Source organism: Triticum urartu, chromosome 2A, assembly GCF_056163025.1.
Source record: "Triticum urartu cultivar PI428250 chromosome 2A, HENAU_Tu73, whole genome shotgun sequence".
Classification (NCBI taxonomy): domain Eukaryota; kingdom Viridiplantae; phylum Streptophyta; class Magnoliopsida; order Poales; family Poaceae; genus Triticum; species Triticum urartu.
Genome location: NC_141874.1, coordinates 357496807 through 357511815, shown reverse-complemented (window position 1 = coordinate 357511815; position 15009 = coordinate 357496807). Strand labels below are relative to the sequence as shown.

Genomic DNA, 15009 nt, shown 5'->3' with positions numbered 1-15009 from the left:
TTAGATCAGAACCCCAACACACAAACAAAAAAGAGGTTCAATAGATCAGTGTTGCAGTTCTCTTAACATGTTAGCGAAGTACACTGTAAATCACCTTGCAAAACAAACATATTACAGTATAATATATATCCTACTAAAACTACAGGTCAATTCCGTATATAAGTTTGTTCATACATTGCAACTACTTTATTAAATAGTAGTCATATATATATGTACATATTTAAGTCAACATAAACAGATCATCCTAAATATAAAGAAAAACATTTGTTGTTTACTTATAAAAAATCTTTTTCCATCCATGCCAAAATGCACAAACTACCATCCACAATAAAATTTCCTGCATCGAGTTCAGGGAAGGTTACCTTGGAAACACAACACAAGAATGGGTATGCAGACATGCAAGCTGACTACCACATTGACTCTGAAGACTGCATCAACATAACTACTTGCTGGAATGATTTTGTCTCCCAGAATGGCTTTGAGGCTGGAGAAGTGACCATGGTGTTTTTCTACAAAGAAGAAGACTCCCTCAAGTTTACAATATTTGCACTGTAGGTTGTCTAGGATAAAAGCTAAAGCCATCAGTGGCATATTCTAATGCTTTGCTTATATTGCATGCTTTCAAAATTATGTCCATCAGAAGGCTTGAACGGTGCCTATTTAAAGTATGCAACCTCATCCGCATCATTTTATCACCCTTTTTAGACAAGTTGCTGCTGACAGAAATGCAATTCTCTAATACACACAGTATGGTCCTTATATAAAAAAATACAGTACTCCGAACAATAATAATGCAATGTCAATGGTCGGAAACTTTGTAGTTAACATATGTTGGTCAACAGAATTCTCATGGTATGAAGTTCAGAAGAATTGACATAAATACAAGAAATAGCAGCATAACTATTCTGCTAATGCAGTACGAAAGTGCATACAATGCGGTTCTCTGAAACACAAACTGCAGTCTAAGAAAAAGAATTATCTCATAAGCTTTCATGCCCACTATAATACAGTTACATTGAAGTCCACTACTTAAAAAAATGCAACACACTACAAACATATGCCAGAACAGCAACAATAAAATCAAAGCAGTACAGGTCCAGACATGTAGGAGACTAACAGAGGTGCCAATTCCACTTGCAGTTCGATAAGTGGCCAAAACATTGCGCAACCACTCAAATTTGAACAATTACCCACCAAACAATATATCAAACCCACTGCCATTGCGATGAACAACATGAGCTATTCTTTAAAAATGCACACCAAAAAGACGAACATTATAGGCGTGATACAATGAATTCAAAACCAAAAAGAGAAACTAACTACAAGATTCAAAATGAATCAACGCACAAAATCCAAAAAAACAATAAGAACAGACGAGCGGACGAACCTCACACGCCCAGACAATCGATTTCGCATAAATTGAAAACTAACTACTAAAAATTAGACAAATTGTAGAGTAAACTGATTGATTAAAACGAACGCAATCAAATAATTCCTACTAACAAACAACATTCGAGCATGAAAAAGTCGCATCTGACGCGAACACAAACGAATAGAGAAAGCTCGTCCGTCAAATCGCTCGATTTGCAAAGATTCTAGTCGCCTTTCCTGTAAATTACAAAGAATAAATGTCAAATGAGATCTAGAAATAAATTAAATCATCCCGCAACACCCGATTCCACACAGAAAACGTGGGCGGACCGTCAGAAAATAAAGCAGTTCTTCCATGAAGCATTGCAATGCTCATCGTAAAGAGGATGCAGTTCGCTTCTGTTGAGCGTGCAGTGCGGAAGTGTTATCAGAATAGTTATTCACCACCCAGGGGGCAGAATAAGTTATTCTTCACCCGAGGTAATCTTACGATCACTTCATAATTAAATTACATTTGGAAATTTAAATAGTTACATTCATATTGATTCACTACGTAAAATTTCGTATAAGAAAATAAAAATATAGGTCATAAGACAAGAAAATTTGGAGTTTATGTATATTTTACACTATGTTTTTATGTTTGTAATTTTACATAATATAAAATATTTTTTACGACGATTATATTTTTTACGGTCTCTTTTTATGTCAGAAATAAGACAAAACTTACGGAACGTAAAATTACAGTGCATTGGTGGTAAAATAAAGGAGGGTGAAGAATAACTATTCCTCACGCAGAGTGACGCGCTATTTGTCACCCTGTGTGAGGAATAATTATTCTTCACCCCCTCTTTATTTTGACGTCAATGCATCGTATTTTTAGATTTCGTAAATTTTATCTTATTTCATACGTAAAAAGAGAACGTAAAAAAATATATACCCACCGTAAAAATATTTTATATTACGTAAAATTACGAACGTAAAACATACATAAAATGCGGTATTTCTGGTCTTATAATGTATATTTTTTGTTTTCTTATACCAAATTTTATGTAGTGAATTAATATAAATATAACTATTTGTATTCCAAACGTAATTTATTTATGAAGCGGTCGTAAGATTACCTCGGGTGAAGAATAACTTATTATGTATAACTTTTTGTCCCATACTCTCACCGTAATAGAGTTTTTACCCGCAGGGTACGAGGGTAATGAGTACACATTGCCATCCCTATACATCGTCAAGATGCTCGTGGGCTCTGGTCGATGATAAACTTGAACAAAATCTGGTCGCAACTACCAAACCGAAGGCGAGGCAGTGGCTGTTCACTCTTATGGACTCACTATCACATGAACAGTTCATCAAGGTTGCAGTTAGGGCTATTTGGACGGCTCATCGAAAGGCTATAGATGAAGGGATCTTTCAAACTCCAGCGGCACTTCAATCCTTTGTCTCAAGGTTCATATCCGAACACCAAATCCTGTAAGATAAGAAGCCGCGAACTGCAACGGCAGTTGCTACCACCAACTCGACTACACAACGGCCAAAGGCGCGCGCCCCTGACTATGCAAAAATTCAGGTCGACGCGACTGTTAGGGCAGGTAGTAGCTGCGGCAGTATGCCGAGACAACATAGGCAACTTCCGAGGCAGCTCCTCACTCGTAGTGCATGGGGTGCATGATCCGACAATACTCAAAGCAATGGCGTGTCGCGAAGCCCTCTCTTTGGCGTCTGATTTACAACTTCACAACTTTATAATAGTCTCGGATTTCAAACAAGTTGTTGAAGAGATCATTTTAGGCAGCCATGGTACCTATAGTGCTATTATAAGAGAGATCAAAGCAAAAGCGACATTAGCTATATTTTTTAAAGTCATGTGGTCAATGTTGACCCATATAGTTTAACGAGATTTTCTTCTCTTACTCTATCTTAGGGTCGTCATGTTTGGTTTGGCTAACCACATGATCCGAATTGTATCCCACTTACTATGTTTTTTTAAAAGTTACTTACTGTGACTTTTGATTAATATAAAGTTGGCCTTTCCCTAAGGCTAGTCATAGTGGGAGTAACATAGCGTATTTTGAGAAATTTTTGCTTACGTGGCATGTAGTTAATGAGAAGTATTAACATAATATGTTACTGTAACATATCGTTTTTCCAAGACAAAATGAGTCTACAAACCATTAAATGAAGCCATATATGACACTACCAATATGTTACTTTACACTATGAAGATATTAACTTAGGGGGTATTTGTTTCCACGGATTTTTTTGTGTAGGGACTAGAAAAAGTCCCTCATAGAGACTTTTTTACCAAACGGGAGGGACTTTTTAGGGACTAAACTAGACATTTGGGACTAAATGAAGAAGACTCTGAAGGAGAGTCTTTTTGAGACTTTTTGGGACTTTTCCATCAATGCCCCTCCATGCACCCATTGGCCCACCACCCCATGGTGTTGTTTGATTGTTATCTTTTTTATATACTAGGGGCAACATGATCATTTAATAGCCTCTAGAAAGAGACTAGGGACTTTTTAGTCTCTGCAAACAATCAGTGAGAAACTTTTTAGGGACTAAGGACTTTTTAGTTGGGACTAAAAAAAATCCTAAAACTAGAGAACCAAACACCACCTTAGACTAGTGTCATATACATGACACTAGTATAAGTTACTCCAATGACCAGCCTTAAGGGGAAAATGATTGGGACGCGTCGGTATGCCCATGTTGTAGATTGTAGATGTCCTCACATTCTCTCCTTCGTCTATTCCGGACGCAATAAACCTGGCCGAAGCGACTGGCGGGGAGAGTGCGTGCGTACGTGAGCCCTAGCGGGTTCGAGGAGTCTGCGCCGGCGGCGGAGATGTCGACGCCGTCGAGAAAGCGCCTGATGCGGGACTTCAAGCGGCTGCAGCATGACCCACCGGCCGGGATCAGCGGCGCGCCGCACGACAACAACATCATGCTCTGGAACGCCGTCATCTTCGGGTCCGTGATCCCGCCTTCGCCTGGAATTCCAGTTCCTCACCCCTTTCGTTTGGGTGACAGCCTCTCCGCCGCCGCCGTTGTTCCTAGGGTTTGGTCTGGGGACCTCTAGATCGTGCTGAGCTCCTCAGTTTCAGTTATTTCCATGTTAGGGTTTGTGGTGCTGACGAGGGATCCTTTTTCTGTGGTGTGGTTTTGCAGGCCGGATGATACGCCATGGGACGGAGGTGAGGCTCGTCGGTTTGATCTCCTCTGACCTCTAGCTGATTTACTGTTTTACGTGTGGTTGCTAGTTCCTTGGGCGTAGTTTTATTGTGAATCGTAAGGCGGAACTGCAGCTATCCTATATATTGCTGATGGTTTTTGTTTATCCTGGGAGTGATGCTGCATTGTACCTGTTTGCATCCATTAGTCTGTTATAAGTTTTGCGTGGAAAATTCCGTTGCATGATTTGGGCAGTACTGTTCGTTGGGCTTTTCTGTCACTGTTTACAAGCAGCAGAAGGTCTGTTGGAAGTGTATATTTTAGGCTAAAGTTATGAAATCCCTGCTGGTTTTGGGTTTCCTTAAATCGGAAAAGACAAAATCTGCATGGTCGAACCTGTTACGACGGCAGACTCCACTCAAGGTGCACCAAAATTAGGAGATTCGTACGAATTCTGCAGTAATTTTTTTAGTGAGTTATGGGCTGGAACGCCAGAGCTGATTTGGAGTTGCACAAAGTGTTCTTTTGGTATAGAAATTTTTTAGCTTTGGAAATTCCTTTGGCAGCAAGCTTTGGACTTGCATTTGGAAATAGGTTCCCAATTTAGCTTAGGAAAGGAGTTCAGCTGCAACATGAAAGCCGTGATGCTGTTGTTCTCTTTTAAATATTATTAATACTTCATAAGGTTGAGTATTCTATCTGAGGACTAGATAAAGAAAAAGTTCGTATCTGTTATGCATCCTCTTAATGCTATTTATCCACTTTGCTTCTCAGCTTATAGTTTGACACATTAGCAAACTGCTATTTTTGTGTGTAAATTAAATCAATAATATTGCTGGCGTGACAGCAATACATGATGAACTAATTTATCCACATTGCTTTGTCCGTTTAGTTTGGGACAATAGCAAATTGCTATTTTTGTTTTAAAAGACTAAATCAGTAATATTGCTCGTGTGACAGTTCCAGGAATGTCACCTGCTTTTGAGAGCATTGTTCAATCTTCATATTTGTACTGTAGGGAAATGCACGGCAGATGCATAGTAGCAGGTAGTGATTTTTGCATGCCCACGGCTCAGACCTAGTGATATGTGTATTGTACCGAGCATCCAAAGAGGTTAGTATTTTTCTTTTGGTAAAACATCTTAGCTAGGCCCTCCCATAAAAAAGGACAGCCTGGTGCACTTAGCTCCCGCTTACGCAGGGTCCGGCGAAGGGTCCGACCACTTTAGGCCCTCCCCATGACCACCACCAAAATTCTTCCAAGGTGGACATTGTTCCACTCCATAGGTTCAGAGTGGCCAGATAAGAAATGTAATATAAAGCGGTTCCATCACCATACACGTTGGCATATGACAGTCATGAAGGAGCACATAACCAAAAATAACTATGTATGGGGTCAACCATGTTGGTGCATGATGCATGCTTATTGTGCATATGTTTTAGCTTGTGGCATCCTAATATGGCAATAGGCATGATTTTGGAGAAGCTGTCTCATTATGTCATATTTATGCAAATATCTAATTTAAGCTTAGTCTAGTGGTATTGAAGTTATATTCTTTATATGAAATGGTGGAAATGAAACATCTCATCTTGCTGAGAGCCCAACCTCTTGAGGCATGTTTGGTTCACAGCCCCATTGGCAAGCCAACCAATCAGGTCCTTCCTTTCCCTTCTTTATACTAGTATAAATGTGCACGTGCAATGGACGTAACCATATGAATGTCATTGTTTTAATCCTAGTTAGCATGAACATATTTAAATAGAATCGACAATTTTTTTAGTGTGATGTATGACAAAGCGAAAAAGTTTGGTATTGTACTTCTATCTCTACTATATATACTCCCTCCATTCCACAATGTAGTGCACCCACGCTTACCGAGATCTAAGTTTGACCATAAATTTAACCAACGAGACCGACTGCGGCAAGGGCAAAAATTATACCATTGAATTTATGGTCAAACTTAGATCTTGGGAAGCGCGGGCGCACTACATTGTGGAATGGAGGGAGTATTTAAAAGACGTAAGGTCTCGTATTTCACCCATCAGCGTTTCGTTCCCACCTTCATCCAACCCCACTCCGTCCTCTCCTCCTCCCTCTCCGTCTTAAATTTTTTTGCTCCTACCTCTGGTTTTTTCGACTTGTCTTTGTTGAAAACCACACACGTCTTCTGGTTTACCAAATGAAATCATGTTTTCTTAGGTAAGTCAATAAGTGTTTTTTTAAAGTACTCCCTCAACTATAAGGTGATACCTGGAGAGAGTGTTGTACCTCAGCATAAGCTGGTGGTTGCTGACTTCCGCTTTCGGATTCGTGTCCAGCGGGATAAGCGTGCCAAAGTCGCTAGAACGAAGTGGTGGAAGCTCAAGGGGGAGGTAGCTCAAGCGTTCAAGGAGAGGGTCATTAAGGAGGGCCCTTGGGAGGAAGGAGGGATGCGGACAATGTGTGGATGAAAATGACGACTTGCATATGTAAGGTGGCCTCGGAGGAGTTTGGAGTGTCCAAGGAAAGGAGAAGCGAAGATAAGGATACCTGGTGGTGGAATGATGATGTCCAGAAGGCGATTAAAGAGAAGAAAGATTGTTTTAGACGCCTATACCTGGATAGGAGTGTGGACAACATAGAGAAGTACAAGATGGCGAAGAAGGCCGCAAAGCATGCTGTCAGTGAAGCAAGGGGTCGGGCGTATGAGGACCTCTACCATGGTTAGGCACAAAGGAAGGTGAAAGGGACATCTATAAGATGGTCAAGATCCGAGAGAGGAAGACGAGGGATATTGGCCAAGTCAAATGCATCAAGGACGGAATAGACCAACTCTTGGTGAAGGACGAGGAGATTAAGCATAGATGACGGGAGTACTTCGACAAGCTGTTCAATGGGGAGAATGAGAGTTCTACCATTGAACTGGACGACTCCTTTGATGAGACTAGCATGTGTTTTGTGCGCCGAATCCAGGAGTCTGAGGTCAAGGAGGCTTTAAAAAGGTTGAAAGGAGGCAAGGCGAATGGCCATGATTGTATCCCCATTGAGGTGTGGAAAGGCCTCGGGGACATAGCGATAGTATGGCTAACCAAGCTTTTCAACCTCATTTTTCGGCCGAACAAGATGCCAGAAGAATGGAGACGGAGTATATTAGCACCAATCTTAAAGAACAAGGGGGATGTTCAGAGTTGTACTAATTACCGTGGGATTAGGCTGATGAGCCATACAATGAAGCTATGGGAGAGAGTCATTGAGCACCGCTTAAGAACAATGACAAGCTTGACCAAAAATCAATTTGGTTTCATGCCTGGGAGGTCGACCATGGAAGCCATTTTCTTGGTACGACAACTTATGGAGAGATACAGGGAGCAAAAGAAGGACTTGCATATGGTGTTCATTGACTTGGAGAAGGCCTATGATAAGATACCACAGAATGTCGTGTGGTGGGCCTTGGAGAAACACAAAGTCCCAGCAAAGTACATTACCCTCATCAAGGACATGTACGATAATGTTGTGACAAGTGTTAGAGCAAGTGATGTCGACACTGATGACTTCACGATTAAGATAGGACTGCATCAGGGGTCAGCTTTGAGCCCTTATCTTTTTGCCTTGGTGATGGATGAGGTCACAAGGGATATACAAGGAGGTATCCCATGGTGTATGCTCTTTGCGGATGGTGTGGTGCCTAGTTGACGATAGTCGAACGGGGGTAAACAGGAAGCTAGAGTTATGGAGACAAACCTTGGAATCGAAAGGGTTTAGGCTTAGTAGAACTAAAACCGAGTACTACTAGGTGTGAGGAGGAGGAGGTTAGCCTTGATGGGCAGGTGGTGCCTCAGAAGGACGCCTTTGATATTTGGGGTCAATGCTGCAGGAGGATGGGGGTATTGATAAAGATGTGAACAATCGAATCAAAGCTGGATGGATGAAGCGGCGCCAAGCTTCTGGCATTCTCTGTGACAAGAGAGTGCCACAAAAGCTAAAAGGCAAGTTCTATAGGACGGTGGTTTGACCCATAATGTTGTATGGCGCTGAATGTTGGCCTACTAAAAGGCGACATGTTCAACAGTTAGGTGTGGCGGAGATGCGTATGTTGAGATGGGTGTGTGGCCACGCGAGGAAGGATCGAATCCGGAGTGATGATATACGAGATAGAGTTGGGGTAGCACCAATTGAAGAGAAGCTTGTCCAACATCGGCTGTGATGGTTTGGGCATATTCAACGCAGGCCTCCAGAAGTTCCAGTGCATGGCGGATGGCTAAAGCGTGCGGAGAATGTCAAGAGAGGTCGGGGTAGACCCAATTTGACATGGGAGGAGTATGTTAAAAGAGACCTGAAGGATTGGAGTATCACCAAAGAACTAGCTATGGACAGGGGTGCGTGGAAGCTTGCTATTCATGTGCCTGAGCCATGAATTGGTCGCGAGATCTTATGGGTTTCACCTCTAGCCTACCCCAACTTGTTTGGGACTAAAGGCTTTGTTGTTGTTGTTGTTGCACTCCCTTCAATCCATATTAATTATTGCTGCTTTAGTACAACTTTAGTAAAGTTGTACTAAAGCAGCGAATTTGTACTAAAGTTGTACTAAAGCAGCGATAATTAATATGGATTGGAGGGAGCAGTGTTTTTTTTTAAGAAAATGGCGATTCAATTGGCAACTAAAATCTATTTTTTTTTGTATGTCTCACAGTGATTGCGTACAAAATATTTATGGCCCTGTTGCAAAGCACGGGCAGTTATCTAGTAAATCAAGATGCTTTGGATCAGCCCCGTTCGTGCTTTATAGGGGTAGTAGATTTTGTCTGAGCATACAAGACTTCAGCTTATATTTTAGTTTTATGTTTCTGGTCTCAGTATGCTGTCATTGTTGTATGAGTCAATCGTGGTGTGGTCGAAGTTGTTGGTAGTTTTGAACTGTGTACCTTCGCGTGCGAGCTGGGCAATTAGTTTAGTTGTACTTCTTTTGTAGTAAACTTCCTTCCATAAAACTTTCGACCCTATTTTACTTTTTACCAGTTAAAAAAGCACACACTTTATCACTTAAAATGCAAAATTTTACCAAGTCTATAAGTACCCACAAAATATTCTTTTTAGCGGAAGTACCCACAAATTGTTATGCCTTTGCCCCCAAAAAACAAGAGCCTATTAATCGGACGATGAGTCAGCAATATTGATTGGATCTATATTACATTGAGTTACTGGGACTAGGACTATACATGCAACAAATGTTCAGGTATCGTTAACTGGTAACTGCTTGGTCATCTGGTGAGTAAGGGGTTAGAGGGGAATCAGCCAGTTAAACGGCTGTTCGCTGACCAACCGAGCAGGGATTAGTTGGCAAGTTGACTGATTGTCGGCCAATATTTTAAACACTGCATACAACTACGAGCTTACTGGGCTGGGTATTTGATACAAAGACATGTAGAAATGTGGATTTAGTTTAGTTTTCCAATGTTAAGAAGCAAAATTGGTGGAATATTCACCTAAGATTTATCTAGGTCTGAGGGTGGATAGTTTGTCCTTGATGGTCTTATAGAACCAGTGATCAGGTTTTGATGATTATTTGGCAGTTAGGCATTTTTCGCTGGTGTAATCAGTTATCCACCAATAAAAATCACAGCCGGCGTACCTTACACATCAGTTTCAGTTCTGATCCCTCTTGTCTGAAGATATATCTTTCCAGTTCTGGTTGGCTGGATAAATTTTACTCGGTTATCGATATACGGACCTCTACCTCTAGTCAAGAGTTTGTACTGAATATTCACTTTCAATAGTAGTGCATGTTTAGTTATGCTTATGGAAGTTGTTCTCTGTACAAATTGTCTATATTAATTTACCTTTTGTACCTACATTATGTGACATTGCTGTCTTGCGTGGTTAACACTTTGACAAATCATTGGTTGTCACAGAGTAATCCATACTTCCCTATGGTTAATAACTACGTGAAGAGCCTTACTTACTTACGAAGCCTTTTATCCCAAACAAGTTGGGGTAGGCCAGATATGAAACCCTTTCACGAGGACTTCCCAGGAGGTCACCCATCCTAGTACTACTCTCGCCCAAATGGGTTTCATACCCAAAAGACATGTGAAAAATTATTAAAGCTTTGCTTATTTCTATCATGAGAAATCCTCTATGGGTGCATTGTTGTTATATGGCATTTCTTGATTTTGCATGCTGAGTTTAATGTTTTGGTTTTGTAGTTTTTGAACTGCCTTAAATCATCTATTGCAAAAATGATGAACACATGTGAAATTTTTAGTGCCTATCATGGTCATCCATTCGTATTGCCACGCAGCAATTCTTCATTATATATAGGACAACCAAAAAAGTCTCAAGGAGCAGTTTACATTGCATCTTTCTGTTGCTGCAGTTGAATTAATGCTATTATATTATAATATGATGGCACTGGAAATTTACTGATAGTTTATTGTCTCACATATCTAGGCACGTTCAAGCTTACCTTGCAGTTTACAGAAGATTACCCCAACAAGCCGCCAACTGTTCGTTTTGTCTCTAGGATGTTTCACCCAAATAGTAATCTCTCTCACTTTGCCTTTGTACCCATCTCTCTGATTCCATATGACTAAGATACCTTCTTTCTCACTGTCTCTATCCATCTCTCTTATTTCATGTGACTGGAATACCTTTCATATCGTACGGAGTAATTATCATTATTCTAAATTGATGTCTGGAGAAGTGGTTTAATATCTTTGCTACATCTCTGCAGTTTATGCAGATGGGAGCATCTGCTTGGATATTCTACAGAACCAGTGGAGCCCTATATATGACGTTGCTGCCATATTGACTTCTATTCAGGTACCATTTTGATCAGACTAGTCAAACTTCATGTGTGATTCCCATTGAAGAGAATAGTGCTACTAATATAGTGCTAATTAGTAGGCATGTTCAGTAACTTGCCAAATATTGTGGAGAGGCCTCTATTGTGGTAAGAAAGTCTGTTGCATTCAGTTGGCTAGCCCACCATGTGGAGTGCTAGCCAACCCTGGTTAGTATCAATGTTAGCACCCTGCATGGTGGGCTACCAGTCTGACCCTTGTGTGTTGTTTATTAATTGTCTGGTAGGAGTATTCTTTGACACCTCCATTTTTAATATTTGGAAAGCATGGCATTTATGTTGATTGGTTTGTGTTGCTTACCACGCGATAGTATGCCATGTATGATTATGTATTGAGTGGTTAGATGTAATATCTGGTTGCATTGCTACAGTTTCCAGTCAAATTTCTGTTTTTGAATTTTGGACTTGGTTGCACCTGGTGGGATGCTCCTACGCAGGAAGTTGTATTTGTCAAATGTTCTAAATCATGTCAAGTAAATCGATCTTAGGGAAATTTAAAGATGTATGGAAACTTTTCTCCTTGCAGCTTGTTGACTGGGAAGTGAACCTTGACCTAAATTATGCAGAATCACACGACAGTGAATTAAATTAGTCAGGTTTTATTTGAGATTATACCACTGTTTACAAACTGGAGCTGTACAGCCACATGGTGGTTGTACGCTGCTTATAAACAATCAGCAGTGCTGCCATGCTCAGAACAAAAGTTGATGCAAAAAATGTTAAGCAGAACCATTTCATGATAGAGGATGGGTTGTTTCACATGTACGTGCTGTCAACCCCCATAACTGTATGCTGCATGTAGTGCCTGCATCATGCATCCATATCTGATACCTGGTTCACTAACGCTCTACTTCCTGTACAGTCCTTGCTGTGTGATCCAAACCCCAACTCTCCAGCAAATTCGGAAGCTGCCAGAATGTTCAGCGAGAACAAGCGAGAGTACAACCGCAAAGTCCGCGAGATCGTGGAGCAGAGCTGGACTGCTGACTAAGGCAGGGCGAGGCGGCCGCTGCCAGAAAGTTGCAATAAGCAACCATGAAACCTTTGTTTAGGGCGCTCTATAGTTGCTTCTCAGATGAAATGTTAAACATCTCCAGTGATTGCTTGCAGGTCAAACCGTCAAAGTATCTTTTGTCTCCGTGGTAATTTTGTGTCATGTCTCGTGCTACTGTTCTTTTATGTTGTGTTGTTGATCCTGCCTCATGAATTTAGGGGCATCATATGTAAAAAGTTATAGTGTGGAAATGGTTGATGAACACTTAGTCATGTGTTGTTACTTGTCAGGCCTCGAGGCGTGTGGCAGATGTGTCCATTAGATCCGGCGTTGCCATCTTGGTGAAGCAATATCCCTGTTTTTTAGCAACTGCAACCGCCGATCCATTTTGTCCGCGCTTGTCCATTTGGGTTGCGGCGGCGGAAAAGTCGGCCTGACGTGCTTACCCAACCAAACGCGCGTCTGCTTTTCGTCTGCCTGCCTACCTACCTATTACCGACTCAATTTTGAGCCACATTTGCGTCGGCATGGATAGAGATGGACCTACCTATTACCGACTCAATTTTGAGCCACATTTGCGTCGGCATGGATAGAGATGGACGTGCGTGTTGTGCGCCAACTACTCCCCTTAGCCCGTTAGTCGGTGGCAAAGCCTTCATCGTTTCCCTCCACTTTACCAAAACCCTTTGGCCCGTGTGTGCTTTCGGCCCGCATGATAGAGATGGACGACGTCCTTGATCTCGCCGCCGGCCTCGCCTCCCTCGCGTTGTCCGGCATCACCTCTGCCCTCTCGGGCAAAGGCAAGCCCCGCACACCTCGCAAGATTGTCGCGGCGCCCAAGAAGAAGCAGCTGACGCTCGAGGAGCAGGTCGTGGAGTTGGCGAAAAGGAAGGGCTGGAGGCACGCGGCGGATGCAAGGGACGAAGTAGCGACTGCCGCTGCCCTCGCCGCCGCCGCGCAGCAGGAGTACACCAACGCCCGCATCGCGGTGGCAACGAGGGAGGCGCTGATCTATCTAGGGTTAAACCCTGGCCAACACGGGCTCGTCAACGCCGCCGTGACCGCGGCCAGCACCGGCTCGTCCGTGTTTCCTCGGATGGTGCTGCCAAAGTCGCCCCATGTGTCGGCGACTCACCCGATTCCCAGCTTCCATGTCTACCGGCAAGCCTCCAGACTCTCCGGGGAATGCTTGCCGGAGGTGAGCGTGGTGGCGCCTTCCACGCCCGCGCCCACACCTATCGACCTCAACGCCACGTCGGTGGCCAGTGCCTCGTCATCCGGAGGGGCGAGGAAACGCGTACGGGAGATGCCAGCCGACGTGCTCCCCGACGCCCGCAACCTGTTCGACAGAATGTCGGCGTGCGCGACGACGAGACGACCAACCGTTTAATGCAGAGCATCATCTTCGAGGGTGGTGTGGCGGCTAGCTACGATCCTGATGAGACCCAAAGCCAGGACAGCCAAGGGTCGTTCACGCCGATGACCCATGATCAAGCTGGCATGCACGACGCCTTCATGCAAGATCAGGTCGACCTGGACCTGGACGGCTTCCCGCTCGACCACAAGTTTCCGGAGCACTACGTCCTCGAGGAAGAGGATGAGTTTGACATCGACGAGGAGCCTTTGTTCGAGGACGAGCTCACCAACCAAGCCGCCGGGGCAAAGTCGAAGCGCAAGAGCAAGCGGACGAAGCCATACATGGTGGCCAAGGACAAGCTCCTTTGTGAGTGTTGAAGGGACATTGGGCAAGACCCCAAGGTCGGGCCGAACAAAAGGCATCAACCTTTTGGATTGGTGTCCATTGTGAGTTCCATGAACGTAAAAAGTTTGCGCCGTACCAAATGCATAGCACGTGCGGGTGGGTGCCCATTTCGAAGCGATGGAGGATGATCCAACAAGAGTGCAACAAGTTTTGTGCCACTCTTGAGAGCATCAAGGCACGCACCAAGAGCGGCATCGGCATGCAAGACACGGTATGCATGCACCCCTCATTGTTTTCATTTCGTTTATGCTTGCATGTCCATTTTGCATACCCATTTGCCCATATGCTTGCATGCTATTCATTTGCAGGCATTCTAAGCTTTGAAGGCATTCAAGGTCCAACATGAAGGCAAGTTCTTCAACCTCTCCTATTGTTGGAGGGTCATCAACGGGGAGAAGTACAAGGCGCAATATGCCGCCCTCATGGCGCGTGGGGGGAAGAAAGCCGTGTAGGAGGTTGGGGAGGGCCAGAAGTCACGACCGCGGAGGAAGACCAACTCCAAGAAGGAAGACAAGCGGGATGCGGCGTCGATCGCCTTGCTCGCAAGTGTGGAGGGCATGATGACCAAGCACCAGTACAACGAGGTGCCATACAAACGGTTTTTAACCCCTTTCCGCGATGACATTTGGAACAGTCACCAAGTGAGTGTGGGCGATAGGGGGGTCGTTCCCAAACGACCCAGAAACCGTCGGGGATAGGGAGCCAAGATGCATATACAGTACTCCTACTCGTTTGTGCTCGCATTGCCATCATAGTCGGTATTCTGTGGTGCTACGTTTACGATGCGCGGCCCATCACAAATGGTTCACTATTATAGAACGTGTATGATAAGCAGACAATCACACACATTCACTTTTCCA

The 15009-nt window shown here is 43.4% G+C and overlaps 1 protein-coding gene and 1 pseudogene across 1 annotated transcript; both read left to right on the top strand.

Moving 5' to 3' along the window:
- Window positions 1–4064: 4064 nt before the first annotated feature.
- On the top strand, window positions 4065–12676 carry LOC125537313 (ubiquitin-conjugating enzyme E2 2). Its single transcript, XM_048700604.2, has 5 exons — window positions 4065–4353; window positions 4552–4577; window positions 10982–11071; window positions 11265–11353; window positions 12256–12676. The coding sequence occupies exons 1-5, from the start codon at window positions 4229–4231 to the stop codon at window positions 12382–12384; spliced, it is 459 nt and encodes a 152-aa protein (XP_048556561.1). The 5' UTR covers window positions 4065–4228; the 3' UTR covers window positions 12385–12676.
- A 432-nt stretch (window positions 12677–13108) lies between these two features.
- Window positions 13109–14121, top strand: LOC147985103 (uncharacterized; annotated as a pseudogene).
- The last annotated feature ends 888 nt before the right edge of the window (window positions 14122–15009 follow it).